The 16226-nt window shown below is 55.1% G+C and overlaps 1 protein-coding gene across 2 annotated transcripts in view; it reads right to left on the minus strand.

Moving 5' to 3' along the window:
* Positions 1–848: 848 nt before the first annotated feature.
* The window catches only part of RNF220 (ring finger protein 220), a 227561-nt gene continuing 212183 nt past the window's right edge, over positions 849–16226 (minus strand). For both annotated transcript variants that reach the window (XM_043461548.1, XM_043461547.1), the window contains 8 exons: positions 16041–16173; positions 7892–7988; positions 7600–7686; positions 7406–7461; positions 7215–7293; positions 2815–2923; positions 2594–2668; positions 849–1836 (listed from right to left, as the gene is read on the minus strand). In XM_043461548.1, coding sequence (XP_043317483.1) covers positions 1765–1836; positions 2594–2668; positions 2815–2923; positions 7215–7293; positions 7406–7461; positions 7600–7686; positions 7892–7988; positions 16041–16173 — 708 coding nt within the window. In that variant the 3' untranslated portion in view covers positions 849–1764. The remainder of the gene's footprint in view (positions 1837–2593; positions 2669–2814; positions 2924–7214; positions 7294–7405; positions 7462–7599; positions 7687–7891; positions 7989–16040; positions 16174–16226) is intronic.

Consider the following 16226-nt stretch of genomic DNA (forward strand, 5'->3'; position numbering starts at 1 on the left):
ACTGGACCTGATTCTATAGTATTCACTGTGCATCCCAGAGGAGATGGGTGTGTCTTAAGAGTTGGGAGGCAGGGTCTCGTTTGTGTGAGAACATGTGAAGGAAAGGAGTCTGAAGTCATGAAGATACTCTGGGGTCTTGAATTTTAGCAGTATCTTCTGTCAAAACAAGCTTTCTGTGGTGGGCAAGACCTCCTCTGCAGCTCTGAGCACCTGCCCAAGCACCCAGACAGTTGTTTACCCCCTGGTACTGGTCAGCCGTGAGGATCACCGCTTGACCAAGCTCCATCTCAAGTGGTGGCTGCCCAGCCTCAGTTCCCTGACTTGAGGGTCCACCTTGGATAAAGGGGGTCCTTATTGTTCGTTTGATCTGGGCAGTAGCTATAGCAGGCAGTGGTCACTAGGATGCTAAGCAGACACCACCACAGGGGACTAAGTTGGTGACTTTGGTCCCTGGATCACTTCAAGGACTAAAAAGGGACAGAGGTTTGGGGATTATGTTTTCACTTGAGCTTACAGACTGTTCCAGCCCTAGACCAGGGGATAGAGCTTGCATCCCCTCCGTACCCCCAAGCTCTGACCTCTCCTGTGATTAATGAGCTGACGATTCTGCATCGATAAGGAATTAACCTGGAGCCCCTACCCATCAATAGTCAGGAGTCCAGGTCCTGGCCCCACCCCCCACCCGACAGAGCTCCAGGGCCCCTGAGCAGACTAACCCCACACTGCTTTACAAAGCCCTAGCCAAGTCCTTTTCCCCACATGGCTGCCAGGAATTAACCCCTTAACTGCCTCTGTTCCTACCACCCCATCATCTTCCCCTCCCTGTCCACATACACAGAGACAGCAGCTGTTTATACTGGTTTAATCCATGTCAAATGTAGTTTACAAAGGGAAAGGACAAGTACCTTTGTATAGAATATACAGACACAGCATCACACCATGGGGCCCACAGAAGGGCAGGGGAGACCACACTTTTCCCGGGAAGAGCAGCTCTAATCCCAGGAAAGGTTCTCTGCGGAAGGCTGGGGAGCCAGAAGCACCCTTGACCAGCCCAGTCTCAGCCCCTGCTTCAGCTCGGTTCCCACGTCTGTGCCTCCCCCCTCCCCCAACTCCTTACCAAGAGCCCCAGGAGCTAAGACTAAGGAGAGGATCATGTCCCTTGGGGCACGTGCCCCACGTCTGGGAGAAGAAATATACACCACTGAACACCGAGCACATGGGAGAGGGAAGGGACACCAGGGAGAGGGGGGTGAGGCAGGCACCCCAAGAGGTGGATGGGCCGAGCCCCCAGCCAGCCCTGAAGGAGGCACTGCCTCCAGGCATTCTTAACAAAAGAAAATCATACAACCAAAGGAAAGGGGAAGGGGTAGAGGGCGGGGAGTTGTCCCATTTATACACAACATTGTAAACATACACAGTCTATATTACATGTGCTTCAGTCTGGTGTTTGCATGTCTGTCCGTCTGGGGGCTGGATCTCAGGAGCCTTGCTTGACAATACTCCCCCCACCCCCACCTCCCTGCCCCACCCTGGGAACAGAACCCAGAACAGGTATGGTCCCCAATCTTGGTGGGAGCCAGCAGGCAGGGCCTGGGCCTCAGCCTCCATTCTGGCTCCAGAGTCCTGTGTGTGTGCGTGTGTGCGTGTTCATGTGTGTGCATGTATGTACATGGGGAACCTGTGTGCAAGTATGTACAAGGGGGCATCTCGTCACAGGCGGGGCAGGTAGGGCGCTTGAGGCAAGGCCTGCTTGGGGTGGCCAGCTCACAAGTAGATTCTCCGCAGGTCTCCGGGCGCTGTGATGGTGTTGCACTGAGGGCAGAGCTTCTTGGCACCCTGCGGGGAGAATGGGGGCGGGGGAGGGGCCCTCCGGTTAAACCCAGGGCCACACATTTGATCGTGTGAGCTCAGGCCTGCAGCCTTGTCTCCCTGCACCCGTTGTGTGCCAGGACCTCGTGGGCCTGTCTGCGAGGGCTGGGGAGGCCTGGGCAGCCTCTGTGAGCAGGCTGGCACGCTCCTGTGTTGGGGGGACGCCAGGATCAAACCGCCTGGCTAGGCCCGCAGCGGGAGCCCCGGTAATGAGAACAAGGCTGGGTCCAGCTGTGGCTGCCGCGGCCCTAACGAGATTACACGCGGCCTTTGATCAGGACACAGAGCCCACGTCCGGGCCTTTTATTGCTGTCTCCGGGCGACATTTTAATGGCTGCTCCTGAGCGAAGAACAGGGGCAGGAGCAGAAGGAGCTTAGTAATGGGAGGGGGAGGGGCTGAGGCCCTGGTCCTGCTTACCCACACCCAGCCTCCTCCTGACTGGGGATCTCACTGCTATATGTAACACGGGGGTCTTCCAGGGTGGGGGCTGGGTGAAGGTAGCAGACAGAGACCCCATGGATGGGGAGACCTGGATAAGCCTGGTGTGGGGGAGGGGAGAGGCTCATGAGCTTGGGGATGAATATCCTGGATTCAGGCTGTGGTCTGTGCTTCTGCTCCGCCTACTCCTTGCTCGTTCTCCCCCCAGGCAGGCTCAAGCATAAGCATGGACATCTGGGCAGTAACCCAAAAGGCTACCCACTCCCAACCCCCAGACCACTTCACCAGGGTCCGCAGCCAGCACTCCTCACAGTGCACATGCCAACACTGGATGGACGTCAGGGGCATCGAGTATGAGTCCTAGGGAGAAGATGGGCAGAGAAGGGAGGGGTCACTCTGAGGCATCCCACCCTCCGAAGGGCCCAGCTTGCCGGGCAGAGACCCTCTCCAACCCCCAGGGAGCACTGAGGCCCAAGCAGGGACATGTGAGGTTCCCTTCCTCTCACCATGCAGATGAGGCATTTGTAACGGTCCCCACGGGATAGCTGCCGTTCAAGTTCCCTGACCCGAGCCTTCAGGGCCTCAAACGTGGTCACAGCTGAATCTTCGGTGATTCTGTAAGGAGGATGGCACAGTTGCGCAGGCAGCAGGCTGGCATCTCTAATTTGAACCTCCAGCCCACAGCTTCCTTGGATTCCAGAACCACATGTACCCATGTCTCTTACACCTCCCTGCTCCCCCATCCCACTCACATCCTAGATCTACAAACTCCACATTCCAGACCCGCGCCCCTCACCTGCCTTGCTCCTCCACCTCCATCCTGGTGAATTTCTAAACCAGACACCTGGGAACCATTCTCGACACTACTCCTTCCCAGGCACCCCTGACATCCAGCTCCTCACATCTGTGGCATCTCCACTCCTTTCCACGCTACCACCCCTAGTTCAGGTGCTCATGACTGTGCATTACACCAACCTGAATGGCCCCTCTGCCTCCAGTCCCCATTCTCCTGGCACCTACAATTCTGCAAACCTGACCACTTCTACTGACACTTCCAACATTTCAGTGTCTACCTCAGAGTAAAGCTCTAGCAAACTCCTACAAGTTTACAGGGCCTCCTTGGCCTGCCCCCCACCAGCCATGTGCCTCAGCACCCTGCCACGTGCCTTATGTTCCATCCATGTCAAATGCGAGTTCTTCCACATGCCCCACCATTTTTCACTCCATTGGCCTCTCAAGTACTTCCTGTTTCTTCTGGATCACCCCACCCCCTAACTCTCTAGTTCCATCTCATCATTTAGGCCTAGTTCCCACCTCCGCCCAGAAACCTTTTCCAAGCCTCGGGCCAGTACCCCACTGGTGGGGCTGCCCCTTTTGTGCTCTTCCACTGTGCTGGACTTCACTACAGCAGTACAACTGCAAATGCCTGTCTCCTCTGCCAGACTCGCTTCCCTGAGGGCAAGATGATCACTCCACCAAAACTGACTCTGGACATCAGCCCCACTCCAGGCATGGGAGCATGAGTAAACACCTGCTGAAGAAATAGCTGGTCTAACCCCCAGGGAGAGTGAGAGATGGGGATCTGAGGAGGCCCACATAATCTAGGTCCCTGGGCTGGAGGCCTAGCCTACATTAACGGCTCCTAGCTGTTTTTTCCTAGGCATGTCAGATGTCCTAGTGGTCCTCACCTGTTGTCCAATCCCTGCACAAACCCTGCAACTTCCCGAACTCTCTGAGCTGCAATACTGAAAAGGGAACAGCTTGGACAATTCTAAGGAGTGATCTTTCCCACCACTCCTAAAACAAGTCAACAGAACCCAGAGGAACTCAGAGGGGGAGGAATGTTTCCTGGAGGAGTAGAAAAGATGGTACTGGAGACAAGCTTCAGGGAATAATGATATAACACAAATAAAAGAGCTAAATTTTATTAAACACTTACTAAATGCCAGGAATTTTACCGAGGGATTAAAAATTATTATCTTATTTACACCTCACAAAAACCCCATGGGGAGATCCTAACGCTCCCATTTTATATATGAAGGAACACTGGAAAAGACCCTGATGCTGGGAAAGACTAAAGCAAAAGGAGAAGGGAGAGGCAGAGACTGTTAGATAGCATCACTGACTCAATGGACATGGTCTGGAAGACAGTGCAGGACAGAGGAGTCTGGCATGCTATAGTCCACGGGGTGCAGAGTTGGACACAACTCCACAAAAACAACAAAAGCACAGAAACATAAGTAGACTACCCGAGGTTCATGCACAGTGGGGGAGATGGGATTCAAACCCTGGGGGACTGATTCTGGAGTCAACCAGTAACTGTGTGAATAACCATTACTCTACACTGGCTACAACCAGGAGGAGATAGGCCTCCAGGCTGGGAGAACAGTGGGAACCAAGGCCAAGGGCCCCTGGCCCCCATCTGGCTGGAAGGCTCACTTGTGGATAAGCAGAAGGTTGCTACACTGGGAACCCTGTGTCCAAGACCTCAGATGCCACAATCAGAAAGGGAAGTTTATCTTACACTCAATTTACAGGAAGGTGTTGAGGATACTGGAGGAGGGCTGTAAAGGATAACAGCTGAGGTTTAGAAGGTGTATTCAGTCAACTGAAGTAGACTCACAAGGGCGGTGTGTGGGCTAGGACCATCTCCTAGGAGGTGGTCTATCTTGCCAGCCTGGGGGGGTAGTGGGCCCAGAAAGCCTGAAAGCTTCCAGGTAGTCTATCCCTGCTGGGCATAGGTGCAACAGGGGGCATGTGGAGGATGGTGGGAAACACTTAAAGGGCAGCAGCAAACTCTGATCTCTGACCGTTCTCTCTTAAAGGGGCACCAGCAGTGACACAGAATGCCTCTCCCTGATGCTGTGTCCCTGTATCAGAGATGCCCCAGATCCAGCACTTCAGCAGTCCATGGTTCTCTCTGCCTTGCCTCTCTCCAAGCAACCTGAGAAAGGCTCTGACCACAACTCCTTCTGGAACTGGTGGGTTTCCTGGGAGCATCCCTTCAACTTTCCAGCTCTGGAAAGCCTTTACCATACTCTCCTTCCTCACACACACTTGCATAGCTGAGCCTTCCCCCTGGCATCTTGCCCAATGCTGTGTGTGCCACCCCCATCTGGATTGCTGGTATGTTCCTGGCAAGGAGACAAGGATGGGTAGCTGTGCTTCCTTCCTCTCCAAGGACCAGGCTGATCTGGTGTGGTTACTTCAATGATTGGGAAACCAAGGCCTGGAAGTGGGGGCAGCCTACTCCAGAGTAGAAAACTAACTCGAAAACCCTAAACCAGAGAATGAGCTAGAGCTGGGAAGGCAAAAGCCATGAGTCCAGAAGAGCCATTTCCCACTCCCATCTCCAAGGCCACTCCATCCCCCTGGTGGATCTGCTCAGCATGTAACTGGCCTCTACTCTTTGCTCTAGTGAAATACCCAGTCCTCCAGACCCCTGATCCAGGGAGGCTGTGAGCTATTCTGGAGCCCCTTGAAGGCATGGGGTGGAGAATTTCTTGGAAGAAGCCATGTCATCCTGTTTCTCCTTCCCCTGGATGTGAAAAAGATCCACGATGGGAACCCATAACATGTCTGGGAAAGAGAGACATCATGGGGACTGACATCAGCCAGACCCATCGGAGATCTCTACACATGACTGAGCTGGTCCCCAACTCATCCCCGAGGGCCCCGCCCACTGGTGCCTGTGCTCACACAGGTGGGACAGAAAGCCCAGCTCCCCCAGCCCTCAGTGGGGTAGGACCTTCATGGATGGCCACTGGCTCTGGCCCCCACCTCCCCCTCCGGCGCCATCCCTGATTAATGATCTTGTCTTTCTGATTTATGAGCAGACCCTCCAGATGAGGGTGGGCGCCCCTTACAGCCCCGCCCGCCCCGCTCAGCTGGAGTAGGAGAGAATTATTAAATAAACATCCATACGTCATTCCTCTCCCCCCAAGCTGGTTGCACCGAACCCGTGCGGCCCGCTCCGGCGCTGACACGGAGCAGCTGCGGTGATTCATGGGCAGCCGGGCCCTGCGCCGCGGCCCATACATCATGCCAGCAGCACTCGCGGCCCTGGCCGAGATAAACTGATCAACCACAACGGGCTGGAATGAATTTATGACAACACAAAATGGAGGGAAACAAATGGGAGGTGACCCTGGGCCACCGACCCGGCCCTGCACTGGCCTGCAATCCACTCTCCTGGCAGGAAGCAAGATGGAACACTGGCCCTGGAATGAAGAGGCTGCCTTTTAACCCCGGGCAACCTAGACTTCAGAGGAGGGAGGGGCAGGTGTGAGGAGTTAGGCAATAGCCAACAGCGGCAGCAGCTCCAGGCAGCCAGAACCGAACAATGCCACCTCCTGGGGCCAGAACTGGCCTGCCTGGGCTTCTGGAAAGGCAGTAAGGTGTGCTGCTGCTTTCGAATCCTGGTGGCTCCTGGGGATCCAGGCCAGGGGTGGCCCAACCCTCGGGGAAGTGCTAACGGATCCCCTTTTCCCCTGCCAGAGAATGCAGGCCAAAAACTCCTACCAGAAGTGATGAGACCCAATACTCCTGCCTAAAACCCACACTGCAAGCGCCACCCAGGACAAGAAAAATGAAACCAATTTAGCTCCCGATTAAGAAACAGAAACTGGAGATGAATCAAGTGTGCCGGCTGGGCTGGGCGGCCATACATCACATTCCCCGGGCGGAGGCCCCTGCAGCAGGCAGGCGGGCAGGCCGCCTGCTCCTCCCTCTCCACCAAGGCTCCCAGGGCCGTGGCCCAGTGATCAATTCAGAGAGTCACGCTCAGCACCAGCTGGGCCCCACTGCCGGCTGTGTGCCAGGGCAGCAGGCCTTCCTGTTGGGGAAGGGCCCCCTCCCTCCCACTGAGCTGTGGTCCCTGGGGTCGGTCTCCCTCCTGGCCACTCACTTCTCAATGTCACTGTTCTTGCAGGTCTTCTGCATGGCCTCCTGCTTGCTGCTCTCTCCGTTGCTCGTAGATGGCATCTCTGCTGGGACAGAGCGGGAACTCACACTCTGGCAGACTGGGCAGCACAGGTGAGCGGTTGGGCTTCAATCAGTCACCCTCCTCTGCCCCCGCTCACCTGGGTCAGGACTTACCATCACTGGCCCATTTAGAGAACTCAGGTGTGATGCGTGTGCTAGGAGGGCCACCGCTAGAGGAAAGGCAAGAGGAAGAACAAAGTGAGCCCCGAAGGCAGGCAGGACGGCCCTGAGCGCGGGCGCTGGGTTCACCCTGCCGCGGGGCCTCCCTTCCCTTTCTCCCACCCGTCCACGCCTGTGCCCACACTTGCTTTAGGACTGCGCCCCGCAGTGCCTCTCTCTCCTTGGCTTCGCCAGGCTCCTCGCCTGTGCAGGGGATGACGTCAGCCTCCGTGTATCTGGCAAGGTGGTCAAGGACAATGGATCCTAGTTTGTGGTGGGCCGTGAGGGCTGAATCCCCAGGAGGGCTGCCCCTGGCCCACGCTGAGACACTGACCCTGGGGGGTTTTGCATGGGTGAGTGACTGGAGGTGCTTGTGGCTTTCCTCACTCCCTCTGGCCTGTCCCACCAGTCCCGCCTTGTCCCGCAGCGCCCCAAGGATACTGTGGCTTCCCGTACTCCAGAGTGTCATCCCCGTCCACATCCAGGTCAGCGTCACTGTCCGGATTCTCTTTGCCGCTGCACATGACGAAGCCAGAGCCTGTGGGAGGCAGGGTGTGAGGAGGGCCAGGGGCCAGCAAGACGAGGCCAAGGATCCCCTTTCTGTTCCCTAAGGCAGGGGTCAGGTTTGGGGCTAGGTAAGGTCCGACAGAAACTTGGGCTTGGGGAATAGAGAGCACTTCAATCCTGACATTACAGTTCTTTTCACTCTGCACACCTCAGCCTTCCCTGCACTGCCTGCTGCTCCAAGTGGTCTTTGCTCATAAACCAGCCCATTCATACATTATGTCAAGTCCTCAGGAGACACCCAGTCTAGGCCTGCTGTCCACCTGTCTTCCACATCTAAGAGCAGGAAGAGGACAGACCTGTAGACAGGTCTACAAGGCCACCCCGACCCAGGACCTGGGCATCCCGTGCCCCATGGTCCAGCCGGGCAAGTCTACCAGAGGGGGGGAGTAGGCTGGCAAAGGCCTGTCAGAGCCATACAGTGGAACCCTCAGCCAATGTCCTGATTTTGGCCGGCAGGTCCTTGCCAGCAAAAACACCAGGCAGCTGTTCAAATATTTGGTGTCTGAAGCGCCTGACATTAATTATTCATCCCCACCTCACTCAGCCCAGATTCCTGGACAAGTGCAGTTATAAAGGGATTAAGAAGGGACAGCCGAGGGAGGACAGGCATGCACACCTGCTTCTCAAAGCAGTCCCTGGACGCAACCTGGCTGGGCGGAGGCAGGGCCAAGGGCTGGGCAGGCAGCTGACCCCACCAAGGTGTATCTGGCACAGCAACAGGCAGACTCTTGGCCAGCGGCGGGAGGGGTGGTGGTGATGCAAGGGGCTGAGTTGCTGAAGCTGCCCCAGGCCCACTCACCTGCCCTGTGTTCTGACTCCCAGAACCACCCTTCGTGATAGCCCAGGGCCAGGGACCACAAAGCTGCTTCTCCCTGCCCCTGCCTTCTCCCAGTGGTTCTGGTCTCGGACCACATCACATGCGCCAGTGGAGTGGACAAAAAGGACTGAAAGCGATGGGATCTGGGGTGAGTGGAATCGATGCAAAGCAGCTCAGAGTTCTGCCCAATGATCTCAGAAATTTTTTGTCCATTCTTCCCACTTTCAGGGCCTTACATATTCATGAAGAAAACAGGCTTGTAGTGCGTTGTCAAGCCTCTCATCTATTGCTTCGTCCTGTTGCCACAGAGTCCTGACCCTTCTCTTCCCTGCTCCAACACTGCCTGTGGCTCCTCACTGTGCCTGAGACCAATTCCTACTCTTAAGCCAGACTTGCTACGCTCTGGATGCCCTCACTTCTTCACCTTCTCTCATTTTGCTCCCTAAGTCCGACATACACAGACAGACGACTTACTCCACCCTCCAGTGTCACCTTGTCTGTCTGGCTTGTGCTCTCTCTCCATCTGGAATGTTCTCCATCTTTCAAGCCCATTTCAAAAGCACTTTCTTCCTGATCCTTCTCTACCCTACACGTCCGGTTTCTGGTCTCACAAAGGGCCCACCCATCCCAGAGGTAAGCAGCACCAGAGAAACCGCTAAAAGGTACTAACCAGCTCCACCCCTGCCCGTCTGTCCTCATCTGCCCTCCACACTGAGGCACAAACAAACTCAAGGCAGCAGGCGGGTCAGCAGCAGGGCCACTAAGCTGAGAAAACACCAAGTTACAGCTCTGTCTCCTATTCACAGCCAAGTGTCCTGACAAGCAATTCCCACCTTGTGGGTGAGTGGCACCTCTATAAACCCTCTGACAGTTTGGGAGACAAACTCTGCCATCAATCAGAATGTAGCCATCAGGTTCACTTAGAGCCTGCGCCCCTTGAGCCCTGCCAACCCCCCTCCCCCAAGTGCAGGCAGCTCAGCAGTCAGCCTCACATCTTCAGCTTGGCCAGACCCTGCCCAGCCCTGCCTTGTGGGTGCGTGAGAAGCAAAGCCAAGAATCCTGGCACCACTCCTCAGCCCAGTATGGCTCCCATGGCAAACCTGAGAAAATGGGGCACTCCCAAATTGCCAGGAAAAGTCCAGGCTTCTCAACAAATAAAGCAGCCCAGTGGCTGGAAGTCTTTATCTCTGCAGTCTCATTGCCTGCCAGGCCTGGACCAGGTCTCTGTAGTCTGGTGGAACATAGCTATTTTGGTTCCCAGGGCCAGTGTGTTTTATCATGCCCCTAGAACTTTGTACTTCTTGTTATCTCTGCCTAGAAGTGTCTCCCTCTTGGTCTATAGAACACATTCCTGCTCATTCTGCAAGTCTGACTCTTCTCAATCATGCTTTCTATTCATGGTGCCTATACATAGTAGTTGCTCTACAAATACTTCCTGAATGAACTTGCTTCAACATTCTCTCAAACTTTACTGAACTCATCCTCTGCCTGGCTTGACACTGAGGACGTTGTTTCCTGATCTGATTCCTATGCTAAGGTGTTGAGTACAGATGAAACTTCCCTAGACATTTCTACAGAGGGGCCCCTTCTGTGGTGTCCACCCAGACTCCTGTACAACTCCAAATTCACATGTATTACCAAGTATTGTCACTGTCGTTCACTAGATTGAAAGCCCAAGTCTGTGATCTAAGCATTACCTAGCACAGAGCTGGCCAGGCCCACCACAGGTGCCACATAACACCCCCGAGCAGTGACGGCTAAATGCCGACGGTGCTGTTCTGTTAGATGCTGGGAGCCCTGTGACAGAGAGAGGCAGGCCCAGGCCCGATCTGCCGGTGGCCTGTAAAAACCTCTCCGGCCACAACTTCACCTCACAGACCCCATCTCTCAGGTAGGCAACAATCTCCTTCTCTGACCACCCTGACAGGATGGAGAGCACGACACATCTTGTTTGCTAAGGAAAAGGCCTGCCTTTGGTCAGAGCAGCTGACTCTGACCCTGACCCCCTCCTCCAGCAGACAGATGTTGGGAGCCTCTCCCTACCCCTCAGGTGTTCAGAACAGGCTGCCACTGCCAATTTCACTCCTGTGCTGCCCCAGCCAACTCCAACCTCCTTCCCAGCACATTAAACTTTATTTTCTTAATGAAATGTCACTTGCTGACTTCTGGCAGAATCATAATAAAAAGAAACAGCCATAAAGCCATTTTATGCAGACAGGGCCCCCGCCAGCTTATCCCCCCCCCACACACATACTTTGAGAAGGCGGCTCCACAGTCATTTTATGTTCTCAGCTGCTGGAATATCCCAAGCCAGTACTCAGAAGCAAGATGGCACAGAAATCGCCTTTCCAAGCCTCTGGCTCCTGCTCTGTGAAGCTCCAGGGTAACAGGCAAGCTGCCACTCCTGCTGCTACTAGCCAAGGCAGGGATTCTGCCTTCAGACCCTGCAAGATGACCCAGAGCACTCTGCAGTCACTGGGGAGTCCCCGTGCTATGGCTCAGACCCATGAAGGGCTGGGTGCTGTCCACAGGCAGACTAACCCTGATGATCAGTGATGCTCAGCAGTGGGTGCCTGGTCCAGGGAGGGCGGGCAGTGCAGAAAAACCTCTTCCCTCCAAGTGGATACTCAGCAATAGAGAGGGAGAGGATTAAGTGCATAAATGATAAGCAAAGCCTAAATTTTATAAAAATGACCCATCTCTCATAAACTGATTTCTTCTTGGGTCATCGCAAAGAGAGAAGGAAAAAAAAATCAGCGTTAATTTGATCAATTGATCAGATGATCGATTGTGAAACTGGAGATGCCCACTGACTAGGGGCAGTAACGTCCTGGAACTTGAAACCACAAAAAAGGAGCCATTGATTTCCTCACCTGCTGCTCCCAACAAAACCAAAGCCCAGGGAGAAAGGCGTCCTGGGGCCTCCAGAGGCCCGAGCTCTCCAAAGGAGGGGAGAAGGGGGGCAGTGCGCAGCAGCAGCTTCCGGAGAGTTTTACACTGGAATTAGTTACAGATGCAGTTACGGTGTCTTGTGTAAACGCCATCGATTGGGGAGCTGACAGTCTGGGGAGCTGCGATGCGGGACAATCAATCGGCCTGCAGTGTCACCTGCCACCTCGCTGAACAGTTGACAATGCAATTATCCAGTGTGGAGGCAGGGAGTTGGCGTGTGTCAAACGCACTTAGCCACTTTCCGGGCCTCCTCGATAACGCGTTTCACTGCCTCACGTCAGGAGAGGCGCAGAGAGACAGACGCCGTTTAAAACCATTGATACTTGTTCCTTCTGCCTGTACTCCCTCTGTCCTGGCTTAACAATTGTGTTTCCAAAAGGCGATTAAATCCTCGTCAGTTGCCACAGGGGACAGAAGGTGCCCTGCTCCTTGCCACCCCTCCTTGCTCCTCCCACCAAACAAGATCTAACTCAGGGTGGTAAGGAGGTAGAAAGCAGCAGCATGGACACACTCCATTCCAAGACTGCCTCCGGCAGTTGGCTGTTCCAGCACCTGTCACTGACTGTACCAGGCAGCAGGGCTGCCCTGGGGGACATTTTGAGAATCTGGGGCTCCCATCTTTTGGAAATCAACATGCCGAAGGAGGCAGCAGCTAAGGCCAGGCCAATTTCTCCAGGCCCTGGACTCACAACACCTCTCAACCCCTCGACCCACATTCTGGCGCTGAAGGTTTACCAAGCAACAGCCAGTTAACAGCTCTGCGCCACAGCTGCCCCACCTTTCCTCTCCATGGTGTCTCGTCCCAGGCCACATGGAGCCAGTCTAAATCCAAGGCAAGAACTCAAGTAAGATGCAGTCCCGAGGCGAGGACTGGGGCAGGGCAGAGGCCTGGACAGTGGGTTCTCTTAGTAGCGTCCCTGTCTCCACCCATCCACCTGTTTGATTCAAAGGGGCTCAAAGCTGGATTCCAGGGACGCATTTCCTTCCAGGGCTCAAAGATTGAGCTGCAGCACCTTCCACTTCCTGCTGCCTCCTGGGAAATCCCTCCACCTTGTCACCTGAATGCCCACTGCACCACTATCAGGTCATCTGAAGCCAACCGTTCCATGTCCTCTCTCGAGCCTGTCCATCCCAGAGATAATGAGCTCCAGGCTCCCCTAATCCAGCTAAGTGAACATTCACTGGCGAACAAGACAGGGGAAGGGTCAAGGTTCCCACCACAAGTCTCTTGTCCAGGACCAGGAGCTGGATACAGGCAGGCATGGGTTTGTCCCCAGGGGCTGTATAACTGGTTCCCACTGTGGCCCAACCTAGAGGCCCCTTGCTCTGCCCAGGGCTGGCATGGGGTGCCTGAAGAGCATCTTTTTTCCCCCTAATGCTGAACTCTTTTAGGGAAATGTTGGTGAAGCACTACGGTCTGTGCGCCGCCCTTTATGCAATTATAACTGAGTGGGAAAAAACAGCACTAGCAGGCTAGCAAACCCAAGGTTCAGAGAGGACAATCCACAGCTCACACACACAGCCCAGGGTGTCCCCTAGAACTGAGAAGGCCACCGTGTTTCCTAAACAAACGTTTCTTTCAAACTACTCTCTTGAAACCATTCAGTATCTCTTCTTTTAGGCTCTTGAAGATCCACATATACCTGGACCTATCCCAGTCCTTACCTGTTCTGTCTGATCCTTCATTCGGTCCTACAATACCAATTTCAAGGCCTCCCAGGCCTGAGCTCTCTGTCTCAGTAATCACAGGTCCCATCTTTAAGGCCCATTCTCCTCAGTCAAGTGTCCCACCAATAATTCCTGCTTGTTCATTGGCTCCGCGGCACATTACATTCAAAGGAACTCATCTGCTCCACCAGACCAGCCCCCATTGGGCCTGGTGGGAAGCCATGCTGAGGATGACGAAGGGACCCTGGTCTGGGAGGAGGGATAGGCGATGATCAGATACAGGAACTTATATGCAATTCTTCAATTCTTTCATATCTAACAAGGACAGCAATCTCTGTTCTGTCAGCACGCACAGTGCGGCTTAAATGGGCCTCGCTCGCCTGCTCATCTTGCCTCTGCTCCCTCTCTCTGAAGTCGGCCGGGCAGCTTCTTCAACCGGCGTTATCACTCCCTCTAACCGGTCTTGGCAGGCAATCTAATTCCTCCTGAAAAGGTCACCGCCATTTTAACTGCCTTTCAATCACATTAAGCACGCGCTGCCCGGCTTGCGGCCCAGCCCGCCCGGCGGGCGATCAATGCGCTGCACTGACACCAGCCCGCCTGGCGGGGCCACACCCAACCCCCCAAGAGTTGGGGCCTCTCGGTCCTGGCCAAGGAGGGTAGACTGACAGATGGCCAGCTTCTGCAGACAAGGTTTCGGGGGCAGAGGCGGTCAGGATCAGCCAGGGCCTCCTTTGATAGCACCCCCCTACCGAGGAGCCTCAGCCTCCTCCGCTCCACTGCGCCCTGCTCTCTGCCTCGTGGCCCCTGCTGATCTCGCTGTAAAACAGCCTTTCAAGTCTGTCTGTCTTTTGACTGCACTAAGCTGTTTAAGAGGCAGCAGCAGCTTCTATCAGGAAAGCCGGAGCAATTCTCTGCAGATAAAGGCACCTCCGGCCCCTGTTCCCTCTTCAAGTCTCACTCTCATTCTCGCTCTCCAAATCGCTCAAAGAAAAAGCCCCTTTGAACTCTTCTCAGGAATTCTTGAAAGGAACAACCTCACCATGTAAACACTCAGGGAAAACTGACACCCGCCCAGGGCTGAAGAGCCCCTCACACCCGCTCTGCAAGTGGGCCCCAGTGCCTGGGAAATACATGGTCGTATGTGCAGGCCCCATGTGGCTGCATGTTCCTAAGCCTTGTCTGGAGCCCAGACGCCATCAGGTCCAGTTCCGGGCCAAGTAACCTGACCAAGAAGTTGCCATAGCAATGGAAGACATGAAAATCTGCAGCCACCAACAAAGCGAGCCCAGAGAGGCATCCTGGAACTGGCTGGGGACACCTGTGAGTACAATTCACAGGATCCCTGGCTTCGGGGCTCTCTGGGCCTCAGAAACTCTAGGACAGGACCAGAGAGAAATGGCAAATGGACATTCTCTAGCTCAGTCCTCAGTGTGGTCTGATTAACCTTTCTCATTTACATTTTGCCAATGTGAGAGAAGCCCCGAGGCATAACGCCACACCTGGGCTTGTGGCCTCTTCATGCAGCCAGTTTGCTCTGGACGGCACTGTAGGGACCACTTCTCATCACCAGCCCTAGAAGCATAGCCCCAGTGAGGCAGAGACCCTCCTCTCAGCTGCCGCAATATTCCCAAGGGACCAGACACAGCGCTCCTCCCAAGGGTGCTGCCCAGGGAACTGGAGGCAGATGGGAAGCAGATTGGCTCACTTAATGACCACAAGCTGCAGTGCCAGCTGTGCCTGTGCGCGGCGAGAGCACTGAGCTGGAGGCTGGGCGGCAAGACAGCTCCCCCTTCGCCCTGCCCACGGCAGGGAGCAGCAACAAGAGGACACAGGTCTGGGTGCCTACCAGTCTGCTATTTAACCTGGTGGGGGTGGGGGACTTCCACTGGGCCAAGCCACGTCTCTCCAAGGATCCAGGTGGGCGGTGGAGCTGGGAAGGTCCCGGCAGGGCCCTCTACAGCAAGTTCAAGGGAAGCAGGAGCAGCTGGGCACAGGCCCCACTTGCTTCAGGGCAGAGGGCGCCCAGGGAGAAGGGATGGGATCACAGCTAAAATTAGATTCACCAATGAAGCTCATGGGAGGTCAAATTTTGCCATAACTCACTCTCTCCTCTGTAACTGATTTCCCTGACATGGGGCTGAGGAGGAGGAGGAGGAAAATCCAATGTGTTTGCCTGGAAGCCCTCGGGGCCCCCAGTGCTGGAGGTGTACAGCAGGTTGCTGGATTCTCATTTATCAGCCTTAAGAGGGATGGAGTGATAAATGCATAACCGTCCCTTTAATATTTTATGCAGGTGCTAACGCGGCTTGGCTGTCACCTTCAATGCATCACCCGAGGCGGAGAGCCCCCCTCGTCACTCCTAGCTTTCAGCCTCACAATTCCATTTCCCCACCCAAATACATCCATTTTAATATGCACATCACAGGCAGGCAGCACGGTCACAAAGAAGCCCTGCCAGCAGCAGTTCCCATGTGGCCAAATGGATGACCAGCCACCAGCCCTGGCCTCTTGGCTCCCACAGATGGCTACCCAGCAGAGGCCTGGCCACCACAGTGCCACTGCCTAGGTGTCGGCTGCTTGTACCTCGGAAACCACCTTCCAGGAGAGTGGTGGCCCGTATCCGCTTCTGCCCGCACCACTCATACTCCTCAAAGCGGTTGCTGTTCTCATGCTCGATGTCCGCGGCATCGTCCTCAGCCATGCAGGAGCCTTCCCTCTGTGAAGAGCAGAGCAGGATCATGCGGGTCCCAGGCCACCCCGACCTGCTCC

The sequence above is a fragment of the Cervus canadensis genome, chromosome 2 (genome assembly GCF_019320065.1).
Source record: "Cervus canadensis isolate Bull #8, Minnesota chromosome 2, ASM1932006v1, whole genome shotgun sequence".
NCBI classification, from domain to species: Eukaryota; Metazoa; Chordata; class Mammalia; order Artiodactyla; family Cervidae; genus Cervus; species Cervus canadensis.